Source organism: Labeo rohita, chromosome 8, assembly GCF_022985175.1.
Source record: "Labeo rohita strain BAU-BD-2019 chromosome 8, IGBB_LRoh.1.0, whole genome shotgun sequence".
NCBI classification, from domain to species: Eukaryota; Metazoa; Chordata; class Actinopteri; order Cypriniformes; family Cyprinidae; genus Labeo; species Labeo rohita.
Genome location: NC_066876.1, coordinates 30,740,671 through 30,756,228, shown reverse-complemented (window position 1 = coordinate 30,756,228; position 15,558 = coordinate 30,740,671). Strand labels below are relative to the sequence as shown.

The window sequence follows — 15,558 nt, the reverse complement described above, 5'->3', positions numbered from 1 at the left end:
GGCGAAGAAGAACACCATGACCTTCATCGGATAAAAATCTCTCGAAAGAACGAACAAAGATTTGTGCCGCGTTTGTGCCCGAGTCGATTGACGGCAGGTAAAAGAAAAGCGTAAAAAATAAACCCTGAACAACGTTCCTAAAAACAAACGTCTGCAGAAGCCTCTGATTATAAATATGCTTTATATTCAACACAGAATCATTTCATCAAGTCTCGTGTTCAACTCCATATTTACACCGAAAATAAAAGTAGCTGTGATCTTCATTCTAGTTCGCGGCTCCGAAATCGAGCGCAGGCGAGCGGACCGTCAGCCGTGAGATCAAGCCCGTCAGGTTTATTCACATGGAATGACGTTTTGCTCCTCACGGCTGATTTTCACACGCAAAGTGCTTTGTGTTCATCCACAGGTACGATTAGCAGTATATCAGTACCTATGTGAGAGGAATCGATCAGCCAAAATCAAATCCTGTCATCATTTACTCTTCCTCAGGCTGTATGAGCATCTTTCTTCTGCTGAACACAAAAGATACTGTTTTGAAGCCCTAACAGTTGCCGGCACCCACTGACTTCTATAGTATGGGGAAAATACTGTGGAAGTGAATGGCTGCCAGCAACTGTTTGGTCTTTAAAACAGCATCTTATGTGTTCAGCAGAAATAAAGTAACTCGTACAGGTTTGGAACCACAAGAGGGAGAGTAAATGAAAACTGTTTTTATTTTTGGGTGAGCTATCGCTTTAAAGCTTTACAGCTGAGCTTATCAGCCTGCTAAATACTGCTTACTGTAGTAATATACAATACCTTCCCATAGAACGATTATTACAACGACAGGAACTACCGCACGCGTTTGACAGTGGTCTGATGACGGGACGTCTGGCGCGAAAGATGATGGGTAGAAATATAAGGACACTTATCACTATATTGAGTCTAGAGCACGATCACAACACCGCTTAGCAACAGTTTGGCTAGTTAAGGCTTTACTGATATATATATATAGATATATTTCAGGTTAACTGTGTATGCTGAAGAAATCGTACAGTGTGCTTGACGCGGCTACCCAGGAATCCCTGCGTTTTTGGATGGGAGCGGTGACGTCCAGCGAGCGTCTCTCTCGTATTGCTTGCCTTACCGTGTGCAAAGAGTCACGAGTGTGCTACATGATAAACTTGACGTCATTCTTGACGCCGCTGCAGTAGAGGCTCAGGGCGTCCGGCAGAACACGCATCTTCATGGTGCCGTCGGCCCCGCAGGAGAAGACGTGATTGGCCGGACCCGTCTCGATCTGCATGACGCCGGTGCCGAGGTTGCGGAAGAGTGACTGGCGGGCGTGTTCGTTGCTGAAGGTGTGCAGAAGGCTCTGGGTGGACATGCTCCACACCTGACACACAAAACACAAAACAACAGCTGTCATCTGACTCCTGACAAATTAGGTCAAAATTATCGATTTTTCTTTTATGCCAAAAATCATTAGGATATTAAGTAAAGATTATGTTCCAAGATATTTTGTAAATTTCCTACTGTAAATATATCAAAACTTAATTTTTGATTAGTAATATGCATTGCTAAGAACTTCATTTGGAAAAATTTAAAGGTGATTTTCTCTATATGTTTAGATTTTTTTGCACCCTTAGATTCCAGATTTTCAAATAGTTGTATCTCGGCCAAATATTGTCCTATCCAAACAAACCATACATCAATAGAAACCTTATTTATTCAGCTTCAGATAAAAAATTATTAAGTTTTTTTAAACAATATAAAAAAAAAAATGCAGTAATTTTTTCCAACATAAATATATATTGCTACTAATAACAATAATATTAATTATATTACATAATAATTACTTTTAGAGCAATTGATTATAAAAATGTAATTAATACTAAATAATATATATACTTTTTTAAGATTAGAATCTAATGTTACAAATGGAGTAATATTTTTTCAACAGACAAACACACACACACACAAAAAAACGCATGTATTATACTAATAGGAATTTTTAAAGAGTAAAATATGTTGAATTTTTATGAAAAACAAAACAAATCTTGATGGTTCTAAAAACAGGCTTTTTTACATACAGGGCCTTTTTGCCACACATGCCAGTGGCCGGTGATGTAATAAAATGTACCGGCCAACATTTTTTTTTTTTAACCGCCCATGAAACGCTTTTTGCAAAAACAGGCAGTTATTACTACTACAATGACTAAACATATTTACAACGTTTTTTATTTGTCCTGCTACTGGTGTCTCTATTAAATGCATTTTACCTATTAATTATAGCCATTCAACATTACAGTATAATTGAAAGCTATTATTTCTTATTTTAAGGCTTTTAGGAAATATACAACAACTTTTAATTTAAGTGATTTTAAAACAATCTTCACATAAACTATAAATTGTTTATGCATAAACTATACAGTTTAAACTTTATTTAAGTTACAAAAGTTTATGAGCGACTAGAGCAGTCGAGTGATTTCTTTTTCTTTTGTTCTTTGATTTACAATGACAGACTTCAGCAGGTTAGGTTTCACTTTAAAAGCAGCGCGGTCTCTTTAAAACCTAATGCACATGGTGCGGATCTGGCACATATCCGAATTTTGCCAAAGTCTTTACGATCATTTAAGACTTTTTAACTCATTTAAGAATACGTTTATGCAGTAATTTGTCAAAACTTATTTTGAGTGTATCAAGCTGAAATTAAAAATGAAAACAGAAAATATAAAAATAAAAGCTAAGGTTTTTAGCAGCATATAAATCAGATTCATACCTTGATGTTTCCCTCCGCCGAGCCGCTGATGAAGCAGCTCTCGGTGGAGTCGACAGCCAGCGCTTTGACGGGCGAGTCGTGCGCCTGGAAACTCTGGCGCTGGATCTTCATACTGAGGTCCAGGACGCTGATCCAGCCCTTCCGGCCTCCGCTGATCAGCAGCTGCTGTTTGGACGCCAGAGCCAGAACCGTGGAGCCGGACTCGTGGCAGCTGAAGGCTGGATCACACATAGTAAGTCGGACTCTATTCGACACATTTGTACAGTGTGTATCTGTATAAGATGATGACTTACCATGTACCAGACTGTATGCTGGCGTGACCAGCGTATCCCATAGACACACGTTCCTGTGATGAGAGAATGCGTTTGGTTTGTTTTTATAAATTTAAGTCTAGATTTTGTCTGATTTAACTGCTATATTTTCATGCTCTGGTGATGTGTGTTCGTCTGTACCTGTTGTCTGTGGACAGGCCTGCGGTGGCGATGAGAGATGACGAGCCCACAAACACAAAGTCATTCGCCGTCTTATTGTGACACTGAAGCGTCTGAAGGAGAATAAGGAGATAATCACACACAGAAGACGATGAGATGCAGCAACATCAAGGTTTGTCACTCAACAACAGTTTTACATTAAGAAGTGTAGGTTTATTCTACACACATTCAGAACTGCAAACGTGCATCCAAACCAACAGATTCACAATCACACAGAGCTTTGAACAATAAAATAGAAAACTTTTTAAAAATAACAACATACTCTGAGCATTACGAATAATATGAATAAATAGGAGTGCATCTAGTACATCTAGTCAGTGGTTCTCATATCCAGTCACAAATACAGTACTACTGTGAAATAATACTGGAATTTGAAATAGCTGTTTTCTATATGAACATAATTTAAAACGCAATTGACTGCTGTGATCAAAGCTGAATTTTTTAGCATCATTTCCTCAGTCTTCAATGCAGGATTCGTACAGACACTGCAAAATGAAATTCCAGGACATTCAAAGACTTTTTAAGTACTACTTTTTGGATTTTCAAGGACTTCAAACAGAGATCTCACGTATTAAACAATGACTTATCTTCCAAATTCTAAAAAAGACAGCAAATTCTACTAATACAGCAAAACGACAAAAATAAAGCAAAGCACATGCGAAGTATACCATGATGTCAACTTCAAAAATAAAAACAGAAAGAGAAATAAAGCACATTTAACTCAGATATCCCGATATGAATCCAAAGTCCAGATCTGAATTATGATTCGTGAACCATCATTTCAGATCAGAACTCGGAGCACGGATCAGGAATCATTTGATTTGAAACCTCTCCGAAGACGTAATCTGAATCAAATGATTAGCGAACCCTCTCCGAAGTCTGATTCGCAATATGTGATTTGAATTCCTGATCTGCATCAAATGATTTGCGATACGCGATCCGATTGGAGCGCCTCGAAACAGTGATACATGCTTATTTACTTACACTTATTTCATAGATACATTGTCTTTCAATAATTCAAACACTTTTCAAGTACCTCTTCAGGAATTTTGCTATTTTCAAGGGTTTTCCAGGACTTACATTTGAAAAAGTCAAATTTGAGTACTTCAAGCACTTTGTACAAACCCTTTCAGTGTCAAATGATCCTTCAGAAACCATTCTAATATGCAGATTTACTGCTTAGAAAACATTTCTGATTATTATCAGTGTTGAAAATGTTTATTATCAATGTTAGTCTTGGTGAGCTGAAGAGACTTCTTTAAGAATCATGTAAAAATCATAATGTTTCCAAACTTTGACAAGTTCTGTACATGAGGATTACAGAGAGCGGTGGACGTACCAGGTAGGGTTTGGGAGTGTTTCCTGAGGTGCTGGTCTGCCAGAGACTGAGTGCTCCGTCTGCATCCACGATCCCAAACTACAACACACACACACACGTGAGCTGATTTACATACAATGCAGTCACACACACTGCTTTCACATGAGTGTTAGCCACTGACGCACCTTATTGCCCTGATAGTTGAAGCGTATCCTGGTGACCCTGGAGTTTCCGGGGCTCCTGAAGCAGGTGATCTGCTGTGAGTGACCCCATTCAAACATCCGCACACTACCATCTTGAGCTCCGGTCAGATCTACACACACACACACACACAGCACTGAGCATGATGGGTCATTTCATTCAAGTGCACTGACACCAATATTATTTCAGTATACTATTATAGTTTTTCTTAACATTTTGAATTAGATTTCACCCTTTCACCCTAGCAACACCCTAGAACACCATTCTTATTTATTAGTTTTAGTTATTTTAGTACAAAATGACATGTCACCTTAGCAACTAGCTGCAATTAAATAAGTTAACATTTTTATATTTAACTGCAATTAATGTTTATTTTAATTTAATAAAAAAAAAAAACTGTCTTAATGAAAAACCACTGATGACCAACTCACATCATAATTACAAACATAGAAGAGTTTTCATTTCAATATTTGATTAAAAAAAGGCATGATTATTCCTAAGATGATTTTCGAAAACATCCTTTCGAGAACTTTCTTAGCGAAAATGTTGCCTAGTCGCATTAAACGAGAAATCCATTTTCAGAACAAAAATTTACAGATAATCTAATCACACCCTTGTCATCCAAGATGTTCATGTCTTTCTTTCTTCAGTCATAAAGAAATTACGTTTTTTGAGGAAAACATTTCAGGAATATTCTCCATATAATGGACTTCTAGGGTGCCCCCAAGTCTGAACTACCAAAATGCAGTTTAAATGCAGTTTTAGGGCTCTAAATTATCCCAGCCGAAGAAGAAGGGTCTTATCCAGCGAAATGATTTGTTATTTTCTAAAAAAAATGTACAATTTAAACACTGTACAACCTCAAACGCTTGTTTGTTTAGCTCTGAGATGTGAAAGCGAACTCTGTCACTTTGTAAACACTGGGTCGCTACTTCTGCCGTGATGTAGGACGATTTTGAAGTTGGAGGAGAAGATGAGATGGGAGTTTTTTGACATACCCTAACTGTACTGACCCGGATTACACAGTTCATGCAGAGCTAAACAAGACTAGCATTTGAGGTTAAAAAGTATATAAATTGTAATTTTTTTTTTAGAAAATAACCAGTCGTTTTGCTCGATAAGACCCTTCTTCCTCGGCTCGTTTAGAGCCCTTTGAAGCTGCATTTAAAGTGAATTTTGGAAGTTCAAACTCACCACAGAATCCACTATATGGAGAACATTCCTGAAATGTTTTCCTCAAGAAACAATTTTTTTACGACTGCAGAAAAAAAGACTTGAACATCTTGGATGACAACTGGCGGAGTAAATTATCTGTACATTCTTGTTCTGGAAATGAACTTTTCCTTTAAAGCAGTTAATTTCAATTAAATTTGCTCAGGAGACAGAGCAGAGTCTGAGAACTATAATGACTGTGTTATGCAAGTGTGTTTGTCTGTGATTCAGTCACGTACAGTAGGGGAGTGTGGGGTGTGACGTCATCCGCCTCACGTTGTTGATGTTGCGTTTGATGAGCTGCATGAACACACAGAAGAGCATGAATGAGCGCTTGCGTGTTCACAGTGTTACAGATTGAGTGTTGTTAGCGTGTCGGTGCTGCTCACCACGGCGGCTCCTCTGCCCGTCTGCACACCGCCCAGCCAGGGCATGTTGATGGGCGTCCCGGGGCTACTGTGGGTGTAGGGCGTGGTGCCGTGCAGCGTGGTGAAGTCTTCCCGTGCGTGAACCACCAGGAAATCATCCGTCCTGCCGCACAACACAACCATATGATCAGACCCACTTCCTCTCAAGAACACCAGATACATTCTGACAGTGTTATCTAGAGTCAATGTGAGCGTGTTTACTCCAGAAAAACACCTGCTGGTAGCCATTGACTTCCTGTTTTTTTTTTTTCATACTATGGAAGTCAATGGCTAAGGTCCGTTTGTTCACCAACATTTTTCAAAATGTCTTTGATGTTCAACAGAAGAAAGAAACTCACACAGGTTTTGGAACAACATGATTGAGAGTAAATGAAGACAGAATGATCATTTTTGGCTGAACCATCACTTTAAGGGGAGACACTGCAGGCAAAAACACTGTTTTTTCATGCACCTGTCAATTTTGAGATTTTGGACTTTTTGGTTTTTCATAAAGTGTTTTTTCAGACTATAGTGGGCAGAAAACATCCAAAAGACACTGTTTTTCTTTTATAGCACTTTATCTATTTGCGTCAACAGATTTTAATAACAATCCATATTTTTAAAGGCTGTTTTCTCAAAATGAGTTTTTCTCCTACACTGAGCCATAAATCTCCACTTCAGTAGCACTTACACACACCACTTTACATTTTTATTCCTGTTTATATCCTGAAGGTTTTTACAGAGGGATCTGTTCATATATAATTAGCTTGACTATGTACAACATTTTATTCCCTCAAAAATTGTGAAAATATGTTGTTTTCTATCTGTTCTAGGCGATTTTTGAATTATGGCATGACAAAAATGAGATACCCTAAATTCCCTCTGTAAAAACATTTTACTCTAATATGACAAAAAAATTAAAAAGGAATTTTGAAACTGACTTCATCCAGTGTTTAGATTTTTGTAGATATTTATGCAAATTAGCACATATTTCATTAAATAATACCTCATTTGCATATTTAAATATAACATTTTAGAAAACTTGTGATACAAAAAAATTGTAATAATCAATGTAATGAATCAACTGAGTAAGTAAGGCGATAGCTATTAGTTAATTTTTTTTTTTACATTAAAAAGTATATAAATTGTATTATTTTTATGAAAATAACTGATCATTTCACTAGATAAGACCCTTCTTCCTCAGCTGGGATCGTTTACAACTGCATCTGGGATCGTTTGAAGCCACCTTTAAACTGCATTTTGTAAGTTTAAAATCAGAGCACCATATCAGTCCATTATATGGAGAAAAATCCTGAAATGTTTCCCTCAAAAAACATAATTTCTTTACGGCATAATAGAAGAAAGAAAGACATGAACATCTTGGATGACAAGGGGGTCATTATCTGTCAATTTTTGTTCTGGAAGCGGACTTGTTTAAGAGTGACTTTTATCACATGGTTCTATGTCTCACCCTTTGACCTCTGTCTCGTTCTCGTCATCGACCCAGGTAAGGATCTGCGTGGCGAGGATAGAAGACACGTCCAGCTCCTGGATGTCGTGGGTTGAGGCGACCACTAAACAGTTGCGATTGGCCTGAAACACAGAGAGAGGCTGTTTACGCTTCAGCCTATCACAGATCAACCACAAACACACCGCAGCACGTCACAAACCTTATTGATGGCGAACGCCGTGATGATGTCAGACTCCTTATGGATGATACGAGCTTTTCCACCAGGAAACCCCAGATCAGCTTCAATCTGCAGGAGGAAGGAGAGTGCAGCAACATCACTAACACTCGTCTCAGATGGGATATGAATGCACAAGGTCATTTATACTGACTAGAGATGTAACGATGCACACAGAGCCAGCTGAAAATCAATAAAAATGTGTATCTCTGAGGGGAACTGACGTCAGAAAAGTTGAGAAGGTATTTTCTTTTCATCTTGTCGCTATATAACGCATATTAAAGCAGTGCTTATAAGCACAGCACTGCTTTGTTTATAGCTGTAACACAGGAAACGCTGTATTGCTGCTGTTCCACAAGCGCCACCTGCTGTCAGAGAGTGAATCTGTGTCTCATTCAGCCCATCTGCCATTTCAGTTTCATTCAGATGTGTTTCACATAGTATAATTTCATGAAGCTGAAGTCAAGCCATTCTGTTTTCACTTCAAATTTCGAAATTATATAATCTAATTTAAATCAGAATCTGCTCATGATGCATGTGTGCAGTATCTTTGTTTGGTTCGTGACAAAGCCTTAGTTTGTTTATATGAGGAGATTTCTTTTATTTTATAATTTATTTCATTTGGGATTAGTTTTTTTTTTTTTTTTTTCAATTTCAGTTTATTTTTGTTACTTTACAAATTTCATTTCCACAAAGAAATGTGCAGCATTCTGTCTTTAAAATAATAAAAGAACACTTTATTAACAATTTGTCTTAAATCTAAAAAAAAAAATTGTATTGTGAAATCAGTATCGTGAACCGTGTCTTGAGTTGAGTTAATTGTTACATCTCTAATTCTAACACAGATTACATAGATATTCACATTCACATGTTGTGCTGTTTAAGACTCTTTAAAGCATTTCTGATCTGCTGCTAGAGGAGAATAAACATTCGATGATGTGCGGAACAATCAAATTCATTCACTAAAGCTCGGTGTTCATGCTTTAAATCAACAGGAAATCACATCTGATGCTGAATATCGTGTTTCACTCAGATACACAAAAAACAGAACTAGGTCAGCACTTGATGTTCAGATCTCACTGGGCATTTGCAGCGCATTGTGGGCGATCGACTTCTGAGGAGGCTTTCTCACTAGATAGCTGCTTGCATAAACAGCTTAAACTAGTATTACAAGTTAGTCATCTGTTTTTTGTGGACTGGTCCAATGTGAATCTGAAAAGTAGGACTGATTTATTCTTGGCCAACTGCTTGTTGATCTAACTAGTTTGTTTAACTAGTTAAGACTCACAGTCTTAGGAGGTTGCAGAGGCTGAAGGTCACGTATGCCAGCACTGCCGCTTCTTTCTACCATTATTTAATGTTTTCACTTTAAATTTAGTCACATTAACAAGTTAGTCATCTGCTTTTTTTTCCTTTAAGACAGTTACACAAAAATGTAGACTGATCTAATTTGAATCTGAAAAGTTAGATTGGTTAGATTACTTTTTGGCTAACTGCTAGTCGGTCTAAGTTGGTTAACTAGTTAAGACAAACAGTCTTTGGAGGCTAAAGGTCATGTATCCCAGTGCCGATGCTTCTTTATTTATTGTTTTCGCTAAATTTTGAATCACATCAACCTGCAGCCAGTTGCATGAACTACTTAGACTAGTATACAAGTTAGTCATTTGCTTTTTTTCCTTCAAGTTACATAAAAATGTAGACTGGTCTAATTTGAATCTGACTAAGATTAGTACTTTTTGGCTAACATCTATTTGGTCTAACTAGTAACCAGTTAACTAGTTACTTTATACCATTATTTATTGTTTTTACTAAAATTTGAATCACATTAAACAGACTACTTAGATGAACTACTTAGACTAGTCTTATAAGTTAGTCATCTGATGTTTTTTTTTTCTTTAGGACTGGTCATGATTTTTTAAGCCAAATACAGTTTGGTGTAATTTAAATCTGAAAAATAAGACTTGTTACCCCTTGGTAACTGCTAGTTTACAGGCTACGTTTAGGTAAATCCTGAGCAGATTCCAGAAAGCTGCTTCAAATACAACAGAACAAAACAATCACTAGATATATCTGACCGAACGTAAAGTGTTTCAGAAGTGAAGCTCTGATTAATCATTCACAATCAGAGCAGGAATATAAATGACAGTTATCTGCAATTTCATGTTGATTTGCAGATACATGTGCATCTTAAAGAGCCTCACGAGTGGATGATGAAGATGATGAAGGAGCATAAGCGGTGTTAGATACCTGGTTGTGTGTGGACTCCGGAGGCACAGAACATTTCACACTGTCAGTCTCCTGATTCAAACATGCAGGTCAATCACACACAGCACAACACACGATTAGACGTTAATTACAAACATCATCAATTAACACAAGTACAACACCAGTTAACAATATTAAGGACATTAATGACTCAATGGACTGGGGTGACTGTTAAAAACACAATCAGACGTGAAAACAGGCAGCTGATGGGGAACAGACTGTACTGTAGAGAGCGAACAGCAGCACAAATACCTCGTTCTGATCTCGTTTCTTGGTGAAGATGTTGCGTATGAACGTCTCCTGAACCTCTTCCTGTTTGACCAGATACTGCCACAGTCGTTTGACGGGCAGAGCAGAGCGTCGCCGAGACCTGAAAGCAAAAAAACAAAAAACAAAAATCACATGCTCAGAACATCAATCGCAAAACACTAGGGATGCACTGAAATTATAATTCTGGTCCGAAACCAAAATTTCTGGATGCACGTAGCCAAAAGTGAAAATAAATGTTATTTAATAATCAATTAATTAATCAAATATATTTAAAATATAATCAAATAAAAATTACATTCTTAACTTTAAAGTTACATTTTAAACATTTAAACTGTACATAAGGCTATTTTTGTGTCAATAGTTCTAATTCATTATAGTAGTAATGAATTGTTTCTAGCCCATTTTGTTGCTGAAATTAGGCATGCACCAAAATTTCAGCTGCTGACCATTTTCAGCCAAAACAACAATTTTTGGTTTTGAAAAAAAAAAAAAAAAAAAAAAAAAACAGTTCGCTAGAAAAATAACTCTAGAGAGAAACATTTTGATAAATATATGCACTGTCACATATTCATTATATTTTTTAATAACCTGCTAGTGATGTGTTTACTTAATGTCTTAATCAACCTGTCTTGAAAACAAATTATTTCAGACAGTTTAAACATTCACAGTTCACCAACAAACTGGAGTAGAAACAATTCACTTATTAAAAAGTTTACCTAAAAACCGCCTTATGTGAAATGTATGTATGTTTTTACATTTTTACATATTTGTGTTTTATTTTATTCTAAAAATGTAAAATAATAAACAACTATTTTTAAAATACAAAATCTAAATAATTCACTTATTAAAATTAAACCATAAAAATGCAAAAATAAAATGCATAATTTAAAAAATAAAATAAAATAAATAAATAAATAAATAAAAATAAATTTAATCATAAAAAGTCAAACTGAAATAATACTAAAATCTAAATAAAACACATTAAAAAGGAATTACAAGAATTACAAGATAAGATTGAAAACATAAATAACATCAATAAAACACTTATTACATAGAATTAAATATAAAAATGTTATTTCTGTACATCACCAGTCAAAACATAAACATTTAAAGAGTGGCTATAATAAAAGTTTGTTTTCTTGACAGATTTATTGGTGCCACAACTAGCAGTAAAGAGGAAAAACTGGTTTACTACAGCCATCTGTCAGCACACTTAATGTGTGCCACAAAAACACATTTACTGTTTGAATTTCCTGTAAATATCAACAAAATTTAAAAAGCTGAGAATTTGTTTACTGCATGATTACTGCATGACAGGAGCTACAAATAATGTTTAGTGAAGTTCACACGAAAACCCCACAGACTGAAAGACATTGAGATGTAAGACGTATCAGTATTGATTAAAAATGAGAAATAAAAACACATAATCAGAAAAAGACCAATTAAAAGTGTTCCAGTCAATGATTATCCTACAAAACCAAAAACTGCTGTTTCAGACGAGTATTTATGGTTGCTTAAGCACGTGTGATGAGTGTGCTGTACCTGAAGGGTGTGTTGGAGGGCTCAAACAGGGCCTTGTGCCTTAGCAGAGCCGGACCCGACAGCACGCTCTCATCCAGCAGCTGCGTGCAGATGAACTTTGACGGAGGACCTCCGAAAATCTCCAGCCTTTTGAGCAACAGCTGCTCCCATCGCTGAAGCGTCTTGAGAGCGGCATGACAGAGCGGCGAACACACGGGCAGATCTGACACAAACACACACACGTGTTACACGCTACACACACACATCATATGTGCGATGCAGTCGTAACGCCACGTTACCTAAGAGATCGTGACCTGCCATTGGGTAGAAGGTCTTGAGGTTGAAGAGCACCGTCTGCACCATGGCCAAACGCATCAGACACCAGCTGCACGGGAACATCATCATCAACATCATAGTCATCATCACAGCACAGGTGCAGCTCATCACTGACTCATGGCTCACCTGTACGAGTTATTGTTGGAATGTTCTGCTAGCGGAGAGTTGGGATCAAAGGAATCTCCATCATCCTCATCATCATCATCATCCTCCTCCTCGTCCTCACTGCCCTGGCTCTCCTCAGAGTCGTACTCCACTCGGCTGACAGACGAAGGCAGGTACGGCTTCACAGCAGGACAAACGAATGAGTTCACAAACACAACAGTATCAAAATACACCAAGCTAAAAAATAAGAGAAAAACCTTCGCGATAAAATAATCCCAGATGCTAAGCTCAGGCGGCACGAAACGCTCTTTACAGACGGATGATTCCGGCTCCATCGCCATGGGTCTGGGACTGAGCGGACTGTCGGGAACCTCTCTGGAGTTACTGCGTGATGAGCGCAGATGGAAACGCCGCTGCTTCCGCTCCACATCCTCCACTAACACACAAATTAAGAAGAGCAAATAGTGAGCAAGATTCTATAAAATCACTCAAAAACAACAGAAGGCTTTAATATCTCTGGAGCTGAATACTGTACCACACGGCATAATCTGAATTAAGAAAATGCTAATAATTAATAAAAATGTAAAATTAAAATACATAAAATACACATAAGTAAAAAAATAAATACATAAATTCAATTAAATCCTAAAAATATTAAATAATGAATAATTTCATATAAAGATCAAAATAAATCACAAATTAAACCATAAAAATGCAAAAAATAAAATGCACAATTAAAAAAAAAAATCTAAATAAAAGACTTTTAAAAAATAAATAAATCATAAGTCAACCTGAAACAATTCTACAATCTAAATAAAACACATTAAAAGGCATTACATGATAAAATTAAAAATGAAATGTATAATTTAAAAAAAAAAAAAATCTAAAACAAAACACTTTTTGAAAAAAAAAAAAAAAAAATCATAAGTCCAACTGAAATAACCCTACAATCTAAATAGAACACACATTAAAAGGAATTACATGATAAAAATGCAAAAAATTACACGTACAATTTAAAAAATCTAAATAAAATACTTTTAAAAAACACATCATAAAAAGTCAAACTGAAATAATTCTACAATCTAAATAAAAGACATATTAAAAGAAATTACATGATAAAATGCAAAAATGAAAATGAAATAAAAAATATTCAAAGGAATTATATGATTAAAATACACAAATTAAATGCCTAATAAAAAAATCTAAATAAAACACTTTAAAAAAATTAAATCATAAAAAGTCAAACTGAAATAATTCTGCAATTTAAATAAAACACATGCTAAAAATATAAAACTGAATAAATAAATAAATACTTTAAAAAAATAACACACCTATTAAATGGAATTAAATCATAAATATAAATAAATAAAATGGTAAAAATCAAATGTTATAATTTTAAAATAAAATATACTAAAAAAAAAGATTAAATATTACATTTGTTTATCTGCATGTCATATGACCATTAACTGATATCACGAGTGTTGAAATGATTGAGATCAAATTTCAATAATATTAATATAATAATAATAAAATAACAATATTTCAAATTATTTAAATATTAACTTCCCAGAGGAATAATGTTTTAGCTCAGAGGGGTTTGGATGACTAAGAAGTTTGAGAATGGATGTTTTGTTTGACTGTGCATGTGTATTAACTGCACCAGTCTTTAGCAGTTTTCCGCTATATATTATACCGCTACCTTTTACAGGAACACTGAAAGTCAACTATAATATCTCAGTGGACTCAGTGGAACCCTGTTGCTGGAGATCGACCTTCCTGCAGAGTTTAGTTTCAAACCCTAATGAAACACACCTGTCTGTAATTATCAAGTGCTCCTTCAGATCCTAATTAGCTGGTTCAGGTGTGTTTGGTCAGGGTTGGAGCTGAACTCTGCAGGAAAGTCAATCTCCAGGACCAGGGTTGAGCACCCCTGGACTAGTTAAACTAGCAGACAAACAGCAGCATGAGAAGAGCAGAACCTGTGGGTGAGCTGGGTTTCTCTGGCACATGAACACGCGCTCCACCGCCGAACACAGCCACCCACAGCTTGCTGTTGAGCGGGTGAGCGACGATGCGGAAGAGCTCGTGGGTGGAGTGAGTGGCCAGACCGTGGACGAACAGGCTGAGGAAGACAGCAGTCAGGATCTCACAAAGAACCACAGGCAGGCCCGGCTGATTCTCCTCTCCGGACGCGCTCAGCAGCCGCATCAAGACGCTCACACCTGCATAAAGACACACAGCTGAGTCTGGAGTCCAGAGTCTGATCGTGAGGTCAGAGGTCGTTCAAAGGTCACAGTGCTTTACCAGGCCACTGCGCGGGAGAGGTGTTGGGCAGGACGGCCTCCTCCATGCTGACGCTCCTCACCGGGGGCTGATGGGTAAGCAGGACGCTCTGGTAGGTGATGCCCGTGAACGGATTCACATGGCTGAGGAAAAACATGCATATTGGAATTACAGTGTTAATTTGGTGCCATTAACTACGACAAAATCATTTAAAATCTCAGTGCTGTTTTTGCACAACTACAAATGTAATATTGATTTACATAAAATTTAATAAACAATAACACTGTTTTAGTTTCAATATTGTCTGTTTTGCTTAATTTCGCAAATTAAAATAGTTCCAAAGTCACAGCAGAACTGTTCAGCATCTCTGATCAACACACAGCGGTAATTAATTACTGAATCAATTCATAGTTTTGAACAAATCGAGTGAGTCAATGATTCAGTGACTCATTCATAAAAGCAGTCACTTGCACAATTTAAGAATCAATCATTTGAACAATTCAGTGACTCACTCATTAAGAGTGACTTGCTGGCACCTACTGGCACTTTTAGTTTCATATTAAGGGTATCATTTCATTTTTTTTTATAGATCACTTCATATTTCAATATTCATTTTTTTAATTAAATGCTTCACTAATACCAGTTTATTTTCATTATTTATGCAATGTTGAATCAACATATTCCAATCTAAGCTGCTTTTTAT

At 36.5% G+C, this 15,558-nt stretch overlaps 1 protein-coding gene across 4 annotated transcripts in view; it reads right to left on the bottom strand.

The window, feature by feature from the left end:
• Positions 1 to 569: 569 nt before the first annotated feature.
• Positions 570 to 15,558, bottom strand: part of dmxl1 (Dmx-like 1) — a 49,094-nt gene continuing 34,105 nt past the window's right edge. For 2 of the 4 annotated variants that reach the window (XM_051117697.1, XM_051117698.1), the window contains exons 28-45: positions 14,877 to 14,998; positions 14,552 to 14,794; positions 12,830 to 13,008; positions 12,594 to 12,751; positions 12,431 to 12,516; positions 12,153 to 12,354; positions 10,593 to 10,710; positions 10,323 to 10,373; positions 8,061 to 8,147; positions 7,862 to 7,983; positions 6,373 to 6,514; positions 6,223 to 6,283; positions 4,756 to 4,883; positions 4,592 to 4,669; positions 3,214 to 3,305; positions 3,055 to 3,107; positions 2,762 to 2,979; positions 570 to 1,375 (exon numbers count right to left, since the gene is read on the bottom strand). In XM_051117697.1, coding sequence (XP_050973654.1) covers positions 1,151 to 1,375; positions 2,762 to 2,979; positions 3,055 to 3,107; positions 3,214 to 3,305; positions 4,592 to 4,669; positions 4,756 to 4,883; positions 6,223 to 6,283; positions 6,373 to 6,514; positions 7,862 to 7,983; positions 8,061 to 8,147; positions 10,323 to 10,373; positions 10,593 to 10,710; positions 12,153 to 12,354; positions 12,431 to 12,516; positions 12,594 to 12,751; positions 12,830 to 13,008; positions 14,552 to 14,794; positions 14,877 to 14,998 — 2,365 coding nt within the window. In that variant the 3' untranslated portion in view covers positions 570 to 1,150. The remainder of the gene's footprint in view (positions 1,376 to 2,761; positions 2,980 to 3,054; positions 3,108 to 3,213; positions 3,306 to 4,591; positions 4,670 to 4,755; positions 4,884 to 6,222; positions 6,284 to 6,372; positions 6,515 to 7,861; positions 7,984 to 8,060; positions 8,148 to 10,322; positions 10,374 to 10,592; positions 10,711 to 12,152; positions 12,355 to 12,430; positions 12,517 to 12,593; positions 12,752 to 12,829; positions 13,009 to 14,551; positions 14,795 to 14,876; positions 14,999 to 15,558) is intronic. The other 2 variants (XM_051117699.1, XM_051117700.1) reach the window with 2 other exon arrangements.